This window comes from Eretmochelys imbricata, chromosome 2, assembly GCF_965152235.1.
Source record: "Eretmochelys imbricata isolate rEreImb1 chromosome 2, rEreImb1.hap1, whole genome shotgun sequence".
Taxonomy (NCBI): Eukaryota; Metazoa; Chordata; order Testudines; family Cheloniidae; genus Eretmochelys; species Eretmochelys imbricata.
Genome location: NC_135573.1, coordinates 75,996,165 through 76,010,601, shown reverse-complemented (window position 1 = coordinate 76,010,601; position 14,437 = coordinate 75,996,165). Strand labels below are relative to the sequence as shown.

General features: G+C 39.5%; 1 protein-coding gene across 2 annotated transcripts in view; it reads right to left on the bottom strand.

The window, feature by feature from the left end:
- Positions 1-6,888: 6,888 nt before the first annotated feature.
- LOC144260406 (ras-related protein Rab-10-like) overlaps positions 6,889-14,437 on the bottom strand; it is a 52,145-nt gene continuing 44,596 nt past the window's right edge. For both annotated transcript variants that reach the window (XM_077809025.1, XM_077809026.1), the window contains one exon: positions 6,889-8,084. In XM_077809025.1, coding sequence (XP_077665151.1) covers positions 8,007-8,084 — 78 coding nt within the window. In that variant the 3' untranslated portion in view covers positions 6,889-8,006. The remainder of the gene's footprint in view (positions 8,085-14,437) is intronic.

The window sequence follows — 14,437 nt, the reverse complement described above, 5'->3', positions numbered from 1 at the left end:
GGATAGTTATTGCTAATTTCTCTGAAGATTTGAGCAAACACAAAGCAGAAAACTGTATTCAGGTCCTCTTTATTTGCATAGGTCTGCTTCAAACTAATTTTGAATGTCAGACATTTCCAAATTCCATTTTCTCTCCCACTGCTGGATTCGCCTATCTTCTAACTCCTGAAATCCTGATCTATTGTTATTGCTCAATTTTCACAGGATGCACATTTGATTTTTTAGAAGGTGACACGTACATACTGACTAAAATTGGTTTATCTAGTTCTGGGCAAATAGACATCTTGAAGTTGATAAGGATTCAAAAAGTTCAGTCAGTTTTAAAAGTCTCTATGTTGGATTTCAAGGAGGTCATGGAACATGGCAGAGTGAACTCCTGAGTGTGCTGGGGCTATCTACCAACATCCACCCCCACCTACGGCTGGACACCATCCTTTTCCCCTCCAGAAGCCAAAAACTGTACACCTTAACCTGTGCTGGTACCCACGAGATCAACTCAAGTATCAATGGCAAGCTCCTCCTTGATCTGCAAATCCCAAAAGAAGAGAGACCCCCATCCCATTCAAGATGTCCACCACTGAGGACAGTGAGAATGTGCTGACTCAAAAAGTGGCTGCAGACACTTTGGCAATTAAAGCTACAGTCAAATGCAGGACATGGCTGCCCAAACTGAGATATACCTCAGTGATATAAAATTAATTAAAGCTAAATTGACTGATCTGGAAGGCAGATTATACAGAAATAATCTTAGAATCATAGGAGTTCCTTAGGGAGAAGAACGACAGAAACCTCTGGAATTTATCCCTAGACTTTAAACAGAAATTCTCAGTCTGCCTGCAGACTTTATACTTCACAATAGTACCTCAGAGTTAGGAACATCAGAGTTACAAACAGATAATTCAACCACACACCTCATATTGGAAGTATGTAATCAGGCAGCAGCAGAGACAAGCAAAAAAATACAATACAGTATTGTGTTAAATATAAACTACTAAAAAAAATAAAGGGAAAACAGCATTTTTCTTCTGCATAGTAAAGTTTCAAAGCTGTATTAAGTCAATGTTCAGTTGTAAACTTTTGAAAGAACCACCATAACATTTTGTTCAGAGTTATGAACATTTCAGAGTTATGAACAACCTCCATTCCTGAGGTGTTCATAACTCTGATATTCTACTGTATATTGAAAGAGCCCACAGGTCTCTGGCCTGCCCCTGAGGCTAACCCCAGAGCCCTGATAATCAAATTTCTGAGATTCACAACCAAAGAATCTGTCCTAGGCATGGGAACAGAAAAAGAAAGTTTCGCTGGGACAGTCCCCCATCTAAAATCAGCATTTTTTGGAATTTTGCAAGAGAAGTTGTGGAGCAGAGGGCAGTTTTTGTCAGGGCTAGGGCACTGGCAAAACAAAAGGGCCTAAAGGGTTAAATGAGGTTTCCTGCATTGTTTCATGTAATAGCTGGAAATGTGACCCATTCATTCTGAAAACCTCAGGAGCCAGAGAGCTTCATAAATAACTTATAAATGACTTTTGGTGTCTTTTGTTCCTGGTTACACCAATTGCTGGTATTTTGTTTGCCTAGGCATTCTTGCAGGCCTAACTCCCATTATATTGACAGCCCTCCAACTTTGCTCATAGCTGGATGTTGTGAAGTGGGACCCATATATATGTTGTGTTTTCTGTAGGGTGTTTTGAATTATGACAATTTTCCATGGACATGCATGGACTCTCTCACTGATGAATATGTAATGCTATGTATGAATATGTAATGTAACACCCCTGCTAACTGTGAATTGTTGTGGCTCTGATTGCTTAATGAGCTGTCTGATGCTGAGGGAGTAGAAACATACATGTCCCCCTAACTCCACATTTGTGAGCTACAGCAAATTCATTCTGAACCCTTTCTTAGCAAGCACCAGGTGGCTCTATGCAGGGAAGGTCAGCCTCTCTTAAGGTAGCCTGGCTGGAGTGAGTCAGGGGTATTTGCACATTGTTGAGAACCCTGAGAACAGAAGGTGGTCTCCTCTGATTTGGACTGTGACATGCCATTGCTGGTGGATACCTGAAGCATGGACCTAGAGACTATAGTAAGGGAAGTTACTCACAATCATTCTAGATTATCTCCTTGTATTGCTGCAAGACTGTAATGTAACCATCAAACGTGTTTAGCAGGCAAACTATGTGTCTGGGGGCACTGGTTTGGGGTAATAGTTTAGTGGTTGAAAATGGTTTGAAATATAGGGAATGGCAATGCCAGCAGAAAATTGCCACCACAAGGGAAAGCTGAATTTACAAGGACCTGCTGCTTGTAATTAGACACAGTGTCCCTGATCCAAAACCCTGCTGAGCCTATGCATCCTACACAATCTCAGAGATGGCTATAACCACCTTTGGGATACTTGCTACATTATGGACTTCAAATCTTCCCCACCCACCTCCTTTGTTGGGGATATTTCCCATGTGGGGTTGTTATTTATAACAATTTTTGGACCCCAGAGAGTAGTGACAGGCTACTCTGTCCCCGCAGAGTATGAAAAGGGTTTAGCTATGTATAGTTAGAGATGTTCTTTCAACGTGCATTGCCAAGTACACAAATGTTCATACGTTCCTGTAAATTATTTTGTTTTTTTCCTTTTTGTTATATTCTATTTGGTTCCCTTGTGTCCCCCTTCCCATTATCTTGCTCCATCCATCTTTCTTCCCCTTTCCTCTCTCCTGATCTTCATACGCAGAAAAATTACATGACTGATTTACAGCAAGCCTCGCTAGGTGGCTGCATCTAATGTTGATGCCTTCCCCCAAGTCTCCTGCACCTACACTATTTGGTAGCAATCTGACAAGTGGCGAGCATCTGACAAGGTAATCCAAAATCTGTCTCACGGGAGTCTGCGAGGGGAGCAGGTGCGATGCAATAGAGCAAATGACACAAATATTCCATCATCCTCATTTGTAAGGTCACAGATGAGAAAAATGTTGGTCCTGAATTTCAATTTTATTTCCTGGCATGTAAAGAGACTCAACACGCCAATTAAAAGAAAACAAGGGTACTCATTATTAGAGAGAGCAAAGGCAGACGTAGTGCTTTTGCTGGAGACACACTTGACCACAGATAGGGCTGTTATGGTAGAACATGACTGGGTAAAAGAAGTAGTGTCTTTCTGCTTGTCATTCACATCTAGAGGGGTAGCCATACTCTTCTATAAAGTACTTGCAGTAACAGTCTCTGAGTCAATTTTAGATAATCAGGGCAGATTTTTAATCCTGAAAGTAAACATAGGCTTTACTAAATTACATGGAGAACCCCATATCCCTATTGTAATTGCTGGGGATTTTAATGAAGTGCTTGATTCTTTTGTGGCTAAATCTTGTCCACGGAGCCATACACAAAAGAAAACTAGAATGGCCCTGGAATTAAAGTTCTGGGACTATGTGATATCTGGTGGTTCTGGTGCTTTGAAAGAGAATACGTTTCTTATCTTCTTGGTAAAATTCATCTGAATAATAGCCTGGCTCTGCCTCAGCGTTGTAACATCTGCTCATATAAGGTGCCATAGAGCAGGGTTTCTCAACCTATAGGTCAGGACCCAAAATCGAGTTGCCAGAATCTTTCAAAGGGTTGCATGGCAGCTTCTGTGGCTCCTGTCCCATGGGGCTGGTTGGGCTCGCCTTCCTGCTCCAGGCACTGCAACTTCTGGGGTCCCAATGCCACTCAGGTTTGGTCCAGCCATCTTTATGACGGGAGTCTGGGTAGGCCAAATTTGGGAGAGTGGCACTGCAATCCCAGGAGCCAGGTCACAACTCTACTTGCACAAATTTGGTCCAGGCAGGAGGGTGGGGCCAAACCTGAGCGACTCTGCAATCCTGGAGGTTGCAACTCCTGGAGCAGAGCGCCAAGCCCAGTCAGCCCCACAGCACAGGAGCTGTAGGAGCCACTACTAGGGGGTGAGTGCCAGGCAAGATGCAATCAAAACCACGCCAGGGTCTCTGCCCCCAGACTATTTACTGGGTTGCAACAATAAACTTTACAAATGGGTCCTGAGCCCATAAAAGTTGAGAACAACTGCCATAGAGGGATCTGTGGAAATAATGTGGGCACACCTTGCCTTCTTCCATGTTGTCCTTTACGCTTTGAACAACCTTTCTAAGACAGTGTCTGACACCCCTTTCTCCATTCAAAGCCCTCCTTAAAACTAATTTCTTCCACAAACCCCACCAGTTGCTAATTTGCATTAATGATACTGTCACTCACCCCTCTGAAAGAAAACAATTGAAAAGCAAATATATATTCCAAAATATCATCCTTTGAGTAATTCAGTACTTCTTGTGCCAGTTCTATGATTTCTATTTAGATGACAAACTTCTCCCAGGGGGACCATGTCTTCCTTTTTGTCTTGTCCTATCTAATAACAGTGCTAAGAATAAAGTGTGCCCCATGAACAGGGTTGAATTGTCCCTGGTCTTTGGATGGGTGTACAGGAGTTGGAAGACTTGGGTATGGGGGCCTTCTTCCTTTGGTGCCTTATTTCTTTGTACATGGTCCTGAAACAATCACAGTATCTGTGATGATCAGGGGAATCAGTTTAGGTACAACTTTCATAAAATTAACCAGAATTTGAAATTTCTGTATCATTGAATGCTTCAATCTGTAGCGAGGCAACTATGGGCTGACGGGGTCCCTAACACATATCACCCATCCTATTAAGAAGAAGCAATAGAACAAAAGAAGTCATTAACCTTAACAACCGGACTTTGGCTGAACACCAGATATGCTAAAGAGGGTGTCTGAGCTGGAAAACCTGTCCAGCCAAGTTTATCTGGGAGGGGAGTGGAGAATGGAAAATCCCCAAGCAGGAGAAAAAAGGGACAGAGCAGGACTTTAAAAAGACTAATGAGGTTTGAAACAAGAGAGGAACAAAGGGGTCCAGTTTTGTAGCAGAGGGGTACTTTTCCTTTCAAAGGAAGCTCGGCTGGCTAGAGGGGGTGGGAAGAGATAATATAGCAAGTAAGAGAGACTGACTCCATGATTCAAGGAGAAGCCATGTACAGGAAGGGTGATCTTGGACACCCCAGAGAACTCTCTCCAAATCCCACAGAATGTTCAACTGTGGTAGAAAACTGCATACATCTGTTTTATTGTTTTGTCCAGACAAGCCACTTTTCTCTTGTGCTATCTAAAGTAAAGGCCTATTGTGTTAGAAACCTTTTCAAAGTTTGTGTGTTGTGTGCTTCAACTATCATGTGCCTGGAGAGGTAAACTGTAAACCAAAGTATTCACAGGTTGGAGCTCTGGGAACAAATATGCTTACGCTACTGGGGCGTCTTGGGGGAAGAGCACTGGTCGTGGGCTTCTAGGACAGCATGACCTCAAAGTCCCTTTTCTATGAAGGGGTAACAGAGAGGCCAAATAAAACATGTTGCATCCTTCTCAAATCAAGCAAAGCATAAAAACACAAGTGTCCATCATGGTGGGACCCAAATAGAGCAGTGAGTGTCCAGCAGGGGGAGCTTTATTAGGGCTGCAACAGTACTTACCTAAGAGAAGGGATTGCCCTGTCCTACCACGAGCAGGTGAAAAAAATCACCTCAAAGGAGCAGGAAGAATTCACACCCCTTCCATACCATAGTGTTGAGCTGGCCAGTATCCCAGGTGGAGGAGACTGAACTATCTAAAAGGGATGATGCACTGGGAAGATTCCTACTGTGTACTGGGCAACTGAGGAAAGAATTGTCTCCCCCTAATGTGGACAGTGGCTGTCACCCTCTTTTAACAGGGGATAAAATGATCTGGAATAATGTGGTCCATACCTGTGTTTGGTATGGACCAAATTTGGCCCTCAGTTACACCTGTGCAGATTCACTGCTCATTGGTATAACCGGAGGAGCATTTGGCCCCATTTCTTTGTTTACGGTTACTTGTCCAAATTCTGTTCTCACTTAGACCAGTGATCACCCAGAACAACAACTGAATTACTCTGGATTTTTACTGGTGTAACTGACAGCAGAATTTGGTAAAATATTCATTCATCCATAAGACATGGTATAACCAATTCAATTAATAATCAACTGAGGATACATAACTCCCATGCCAAAAATCATTATAATTAACCAAATAGGAATATATCAACAGCACCCCCTCAGCTTACTATTCATTATTTGATTTGTGTGTGTGAAGTGTGATGTGGCTGTTCTTAATTAAAATAAAGACTCAGGATCTGATTCTGTTCTTACTTATTATACTTGTATACATCAGGACCTACTCCACTGAAGTCAGTGTTATTATACCAGCACAAAATGGGTTCAAGTGAGAGCACGAATCAGATTCTCAATGTATTTATACTGGGAGAAAGTGATAGCGTATAGATTAAAAGGCCACAAAAACATCATTAACACTCAATATACCTTTATTAATACTCGGATCACGTAGTATAAAGGAACAAATTAATAAGAACATTAGAAAACTTAAACATATTGAAAATATTCTATTTTACAAAACTATAAAAATTCTTAACTATCTATTGACCACTGGAAATATTCCATTGTTCGGATATATAAATTAAGAGGATGCATACATCCATGTGTAACAGGATGAAGTCTTTTTCTTAGCATCAGGAGTCCAGTAAATAATAATAATTGATTATTTGGTGTTCTATACACAGTCTGTAACATTACATTAGCGTAAAGACATGCATTTATCAACTTCTGTTTTTTTCTTCATTCTAAAGTTTGTGTAATGTATGTACACTAGGTAAGTTTTTCTTTTCTCTTTTGGTCCTCAGTTAGACCTCATTTTGCACTGGTATTACCAAACAATACAAACTCTTTAAACTGGAAAAAAAAACCCAAACAACCAACCCCTTTCCCTCCCCCTCCCCCAGCAAAAAAACCCCCAAAGAACAAAAACAAACTATCCAGAAAAGTATGTTAAGTGACCACCCAAGGGACCGGCAGAATTTCAGTTATGGTCTCTAATTTAATTGATGATGTCTCAGATCTTAGGAATGGCAATATACAAAAACCTGTAGGAAAACACTTCAACCTCCCTGGACACACAATAGCAAAGTTAAAGGTAGCCATCCTGCAGCAAAAAAACTTCAGGACCAGACTTCAAAGAGAAACTGCTGAGCTTCAGGTTTCAGAGTAGCAGCCGTGTTAGTCTGTATCCGTAAAAAGAAAAAGAGTGCTTGTGGCACCTTAGAGACTAACCAATTTATTAGAGCATAAGCTTTCGTGAGCTACAGCTCAGAGCTTCAGTTCATTTGCAAATTTGACACCATCAGCTCAGGATTAAACAAAGACTGTGAATGTCTAGCCAACTGCAAAAGCAGTTTCTCCTCTCTTGGTGTTCACACCTCAAGTGCTAGAAGATGACCTCATCCTCCCTGATTGAACTAACCTTGTTATCCCTAGCCTGATTCTTGCTTGCATATTTATACCTGCCTCTGGAAATTTCTACTACATGCTTCCAACGAAGTGGTTTTTCACCCATGAAAGCTTATAATCCAATAAATCTGTTAGTCTATAAGGTGCCATAGGACTCTTTGCCGCTTCTAATTTAAACGTAATTCAGACTGTATTTGAAACCTTGGGAATATTTTAAATTGGTCATTTAGATCAGAGGGTTGCATGAGTGAGAGGCCCTTGTTGTAGGGTTTACTATGTAAAGAGACTGACAAAGAAAAAAAATTAAGGCAGATATTAACTTCAACAAGAGAAGGACTGTACATTTAGGTCCCATTCCTGCAAACACTGGCATATATGAATAGTCCCACTGTGCTGGTCATAAAAGGTCCCAAATACAAATAATTGATTTAACTTCACTTTAAAAACTAGAAAATAGAACATTCATGTATATACAGTACTGTATACATTGTAAATGTCAATATTTACAGCACAAGATTTCTGTAACATACAGAAATTGCCTAAGTAATCAAATTCATTTTAACACCTTTGTGTATTCCTACGAAATAGTTAACATTTCCTGAAGACAGACAGAAGTGCAGGTGACATTTCACAATTGGCAGCAAGTTCTCTTTTTCTTACTTTCATTTAGATCCACCACATCTAAGTCACACAATACGTAGGAATTCTGCAAAACAAATTAAAATGAACATGGCATTAAGACGAATGCAGCTGCACTATATTAAGATAGACGCTTGAATATTCTTCTCCATGAGTGGGCTCATAAGGCAGCCCATCATATATTTTAGCTTTATAAAACATTTTAGGGTGTCACTGAATATATTTCTAGCTCTGAAGAGTCAAATGAAAGGCTCAACATTTTAGGAAGTTTTCTAATAAATTGGATGAATCTAGAGCCTATGGAAGTGACAGGCTGATAGGACACACTCATACTATACTTGGCTCTAGCCTCTTTTCTGAGTCCTGAAAGATCCTAGGGGTGGGCGTGTATGGTCTTCTGAGAAGACATTACAAGTCATGAGCTGATCCTGTAAATCTCTACTCACTGGAGTGGTAAATACTCATGTAGGCAGTGCTACTGACTACTTGCATAAGGCTTTCCCTCATGAGCAATTTAGCCCTAATGTCATCTAGGGCTTTAAATAAGCATCATATTTTGCTATGACAAATGGTACGGTAGTTTTGTGATGTGCACAAATATCTGTACTCATTTTCATGTTTAATCTAAAGTAGAAATGGATTTTATGCTCTAAAACCCCAGTCTTCAGAGATACTGTACAGCGGTACTGATGAATTGACCTATTTTGCCTATTTCTTCTAATTTACTGTACAGTGATAGGAAGTATTATAAACTCCCTCAGCTCTGAGAAATTGGATTTGTTTCATCTCATCCCTCTAATTGGTGGAAAGTCAGCTCAAAGGAAGGGTTCCAGCAGCAAAAGGCAGACAACTCCTGCTGGGATGGAGGGGGGCTGTGCAGTTTCAGGCAGGGACGTGTCTGGGGTAGCCAGGGATGTGCCAATTCAGTGCATCCTCTGAGCTTCTAAGGAATCCAAATGATAACTTAAACTCGCAGAACCCCACAAGAGACAAGTAGTGTGAAACATGCCTGCCCTTCCGCAATGATAACTCTCTTGGAGAAACAAGGGCCTTTCTGGAGCCAGGGATAACAATTGCTCCTTTCTGTTCCAGCTGTGGTAACCTGAGCCCAGGATATCAAAGCCCGTAAACTCATATTTCAGTAAATGAAATGGACTTGTTTAGGGCCTGGTTTGCAGATGAGCTGAGCACCAACAAATCCAGTTGAAGTCAATGGGAGTTGCAGGTGTTCAGCATCTGGAAAAAAAAAAAGAATCAGACCCTTCATTGTTATGAAGGAATTTAACTTATCTTGGCATATACATTATAGTTCAGTGGTTTTGCTAGCCAATTTTTTTTAATCCAAGCACATCCCAGCATTTAATTAACTCAGTCTTAATAGAAGTAAAACCATCAAGATAGCATTCTATAATAGTAAAACATTTATTTACTGATATTAAGAGAAGACAGTAATCCCAGCACAAGGTTTTGGCCTAAGGCCTTTCCTGTAAGTGATGAGATATATTGAAAAACAATCAAAACCAGTTATGCAGTGTACTTGCAGCAAACATCTTAAGTCTCTGAGAGGTGGGACTATGAACCCCAGAATGAGGGGATAAAAACATGGCACATTTTGCAGATAAAGAAAAAATGCTTCTAATTTCTCTACTTACTATTCTTTCCTTTTCTGCTTGGCATGTTTACCAAGAAAGCAATGATACACAGAGACATGCATGCAGCCAAGAGGAGTCACCACCTTTCTCTCTGAATCCAGTAGCTCTCAACCTTTCCAGTCTACTGTACCCCTTTCAGGAGTCTGATTTGTCTTGTGTACCCCAAGTTTCACCTCACTTAAAAACTACTTGCTTACAAAATCAGACATAAAAAATAATAAAAGTGTCACAGCACACTATTACTGAAAAATTGCTTACTTTCTCATTTTTACCACAAAATTATAAAATAAATCAATTGGAATATAAATATTGTTTTTACATTTCAGTGTGTAGTATATAGAACAGTATAAACAAGTCATTGTCTGTATGAAATTTTAGTTTGTACTGACTTTGCTAGTGCTTTTTATGTAGACTGCTGTAAAACTAGGCAAATATCTAGATGAGTTGATGTACCCCCCTGGAATATAGCTACATACCCCTGGTTGAGAACCACTGCCAGCAGCAATACGTACATATTTCTCACTACAGAGGCCAGCTGTTGAAAGGGATATCTCTTTACCTCTTTGAGGGAATAGGCGTCAAAGCATGGACCTGGGCCAGAAAACGACTGAAAAAAATGTCCTGCACAACGCAGAACAATTATAGGCATGACTGGGAGACTATAGGGAGTATGAACTTAGATTTCAAAGGGCATAAGAAATTAAATGTTGGATATTTGCCTTATGGTTTTGGGTTTTTTAAAGTTTCAGCTAAAATGGTTCAGCAGGGTGGGACAGGAGTTGGAATCAGCAAGAGCTGAATATGGCAGCAGGGGAATGGGTTAGGAGTAGAAGTGGACAGGGAAAGGCTGGAGGAACAAATGTTTATAACCACTAGAAAACACTCCCCTACAGAACCTGGAACTGAATCCATTATTTCTGAGTCTCGACATTCTATTCACAGTTAACAGCTGTAAAACCCACAAGCAACGTGTGTCTTCATCTCTTTCTAGGGCAGGTCCTCATAGAAGATAACTGCCTTGTACTGCTACTAGTTATTCAGTTAACTCAAAAGATAACTGGTAGGACTGTGCCATATGTAAGCATCCCAACCCTGCAGAAGACCCATATGCAGGATCAATATGGATCCACATGATGGAAATTTAGTTTTTTCAATTTTTAAGTTTTTTTAAAAACATAGGAAATTACATAAAAAACTCCAACATTAAAAGAATGTTAAGATTGCAAAGTCAAGCACTCAATAATTACGAAATACCAGAATGAAGGTTGTTTTTGCAACCTTAATGCAGCTCCCTTGTATGTATGCATTATGATAGTCTTTAGCTACCTGATCACCAGGGATCCTAGTTTTCCATGATAAAAAGCCCCAAATTCTCTGATAAAAAACATAAAAATCTGTTTTTCCACATTTAAAATGAAACACTGAATTTTACTTTCCCTAGCCACTATATAGGTATTAGTTGAACACGTTTTATTGATATATCTACAATTTTTAAGCAAGTTTGAAGCCTACCAGTGCCATCAATCATTATAATAATAAAATATAATTAACAGAACTGCAATTTGTATTTCTTACATATGCCAGATACTTTTATCTTGGGCGGTGGAGTTCGGGCTGTCAGCCCTGGTTCAGTTAACATGGAGACCCAGCTAATGGGGGCTCGGATAAACAGGGTTCTACTATTGTTTTTTTTTTTTCACAAAATGAAAAAACAAAGGATTCTCTGTAAAAACAGGAATTCCGCATTTTTCCACGGCCAACAGATTTCTAGGATCACATACTATTTTTCCCACAAGACCTTCGGTCACATTCAGTGTACAGGGCAGGGCTCACTGAAAGAGTGCCAGTTGACTTTTCTTTTTACATTTAATATGTGGACCCATAAATTAGATACTTCATACCATCCAAATCCCGTACTGGAGGCAGAATCATTAATTTCTTCATGGGCTTTTCTAGACGCTGTCATTGTAGTATCTGAGATCTTTACAAACATAAATTCATTAACCCTCACAATACCCCTCTGAGGAGATATTATTATCCCCATTTTACACATGGGGAACTGATGTACATGATTAAAGCAAAAACAATCAAATTATCAACTGAGTCTGATAATTTGAGAAGCCCAGGGTCTGATTTTTCAGAGTACTTGGCATTTAATAGCACTTCATGTATGTTCATAGCAGAGCTCCCAATGACCACATTTGCAGCTGTGAGCACACTCTGTATATCTACTATCAGTTTTTTGGGGGGAGTGAAGAACATTGTTTTCTATGGTTTTGTTGTATTCTTCAGAGAATGGCAATTGCTCCTGGTATTTATTTTGCTGATTTGGGGGAAAGGGGAGTTTAAGCATAGTTTCTTTCCTCCTCCCTCTAGTTAATATGATGTCATAACCAAGAATTCACAAAGACAAGACTTAATATTCTATAATAATAGAGGCTATAATATTCTTGTCAAAAGCGATTTGGGAGGAGGACTGATCTTCAGCCATTAAACTGAGCAACATATGACAGTATGCATAAATCTAAATGCTAACTGTATTTTTTTCTGTTTTTGTTTAAAGTGTGACTCTTGATTGCAGGATGGGTCATTTGGTAACCATGAGCAATGTTATTAAACAGCTGTCATCTTCTAATGAGCAGGTTTAAGCAAATCTGAAGAATTCTGAATAAATTAAATACTGTTATTTGTAAACATGCCTCTGCAAACTTTCAGAATACCTGATAATGTTTCTGACATTTGTATTTGGGCTTAATTCATACTGAAGATTTTTTTCAATAATATAAAGTCACTTAATAGCTGTTTGGATTGAACAAAAAACACGTATTATCATTGTCAAAATTATGGCCTGCCTCTGTTACTCACGTGTAGTTGTAATAAGTTCAGGTGATCAGTTAACCTTAATAAGACAATTCATGTGAGAGCTGCAAGATTGAGTCCCTACTGTAAAATGATTTTCCCAACTTGCACACAACTTAAAAGTCTATATAATGTTGTTTGAACTATCTGATCCCACAGAGCACAAAAAATATGCTTCAAGCCCACTATAAAAATACAACACAAAATGAAGATGTAGCAGAGTCTGACATTGGGTAACTTGCTGCCATGGTTTAAAGTATGAGGCCCACTCTTTTATATTAGCAAGTGTAGTGAGAATAATTTTGAAAAACAAATGTACAATGTGTTTTAACACATTTCAGCGTTTCCTCCAACCTTAGAGCCCTTCAAACCACAAATTGCTCTAATTTTACAAAGTTCCAGGAAGTGGTAAGTCTGTGCACAAATTATAGGTCCCCAGCATTCCGGCTGCAGGAAGAGAATATATATTTAGTTAATAAAGTGCCAGTAGATGGTGCTCAAGAATATTTAGCAAAATTCCTGGGTTTTGTAGGACCAATAAAAGTTGTTGCTGTGAACCTGCAAATATATTTCTCTCTGCAGCTTTTTACATCAGCTCTTAACAGAACTCAGCTTCTTCCTGGCAACCTGGCCCTAATGGCTTCCACAGGGAACTCCTTAAAGGGGATTTCCTCTGTGGGATTAGTGTGAGATAATATGCTTTCCCTGGCCTATCTATATCCAGCATAGGTGCATCTAGTCCTCATCCCCTCCTCCTGTGTGGATCCTGGGATAGGAAGATCAATGACAGAGAGGCAAACTGGCCAAGGGAAGGGAAGTCAGAGACCTGTGCCTTGAGGAACGATTTTGGACCAGAAGATTGTGTGGGGCTTTCCCTTATTTTATGATGGGTAAATAAATGTTTTATTATTGTAAAATAGATGTACCACTGTCCCTGATGCAAGGATTACAGCATGGCATCATTTTTCACAGTTGCTGGTCACATTGCTGACTACATTCACTTCTCCATCATAGAGTTAGGGAGGTTAAAATTCAAGCAATACATCCCGATTTCACTGTTTTGTGAACAAGCCAATTATTTTGCTGTACATGAAAATTTTGGTGAAACCACAAGGCAGATTTTTGTTTTTATGATAAACTCTGCCTTACCAGTCCAATGGGAAAACTAAATAAAATTCAGGTGAGGAAGAACCTTATTTGAAATCAACAAAACAAATTTAACTGGAAGACGGTAAACCACTGACCAAAATAAATGTTACAGAAGCACCCGCTAACCCATCAGAGACTTCAAGCATCTCCAGAAAAGATGAAATTTTACCACTGGCAAATTCTCATGAAAACATTTTGCACAAGCACACACACAAAGTGGAAATTTATAAGTTTACACACCTCTAGTCAATGGATGTTGTTTGACATACAGCTTTCTCAACATGCTAAGACCTCTGTCAGCATGTCTACAGTATAGAAAATAAGCATCTACTAAGATAAGTGAATATATTAAAGTCACACTTAGAACAACATTAAATGCATGTAACTTTATAGTTGAGAGACTTGGCTGCAACGTGTAATGACATTCAGGTCCTACAGAATACACATTACGTAGAAATATATATTAAGCTCATATTTGTCTTTGCAGCTAGTTGTATTTATAGTTATTAATTATTTTGCAGTTTTTCCTGCTTACTTTAAAGATCATTCCGGAGACACTGTAATTCTAACAAACCTTATTATTCTTTATTTATAAAAGATACTGGCTACTCAAACAGGATCTTTGTGTTTCATTCCCTTTCTGTCAGTGATACTATAGCACTTTCACACTCTTCAAGTCCTTTGGGTGCTTGAGCAAAGCCTAAAGGATTCTCCCCTTGCCAACAAAGAAAACATACAAGGCTTTTTCTGTATGCTGCCC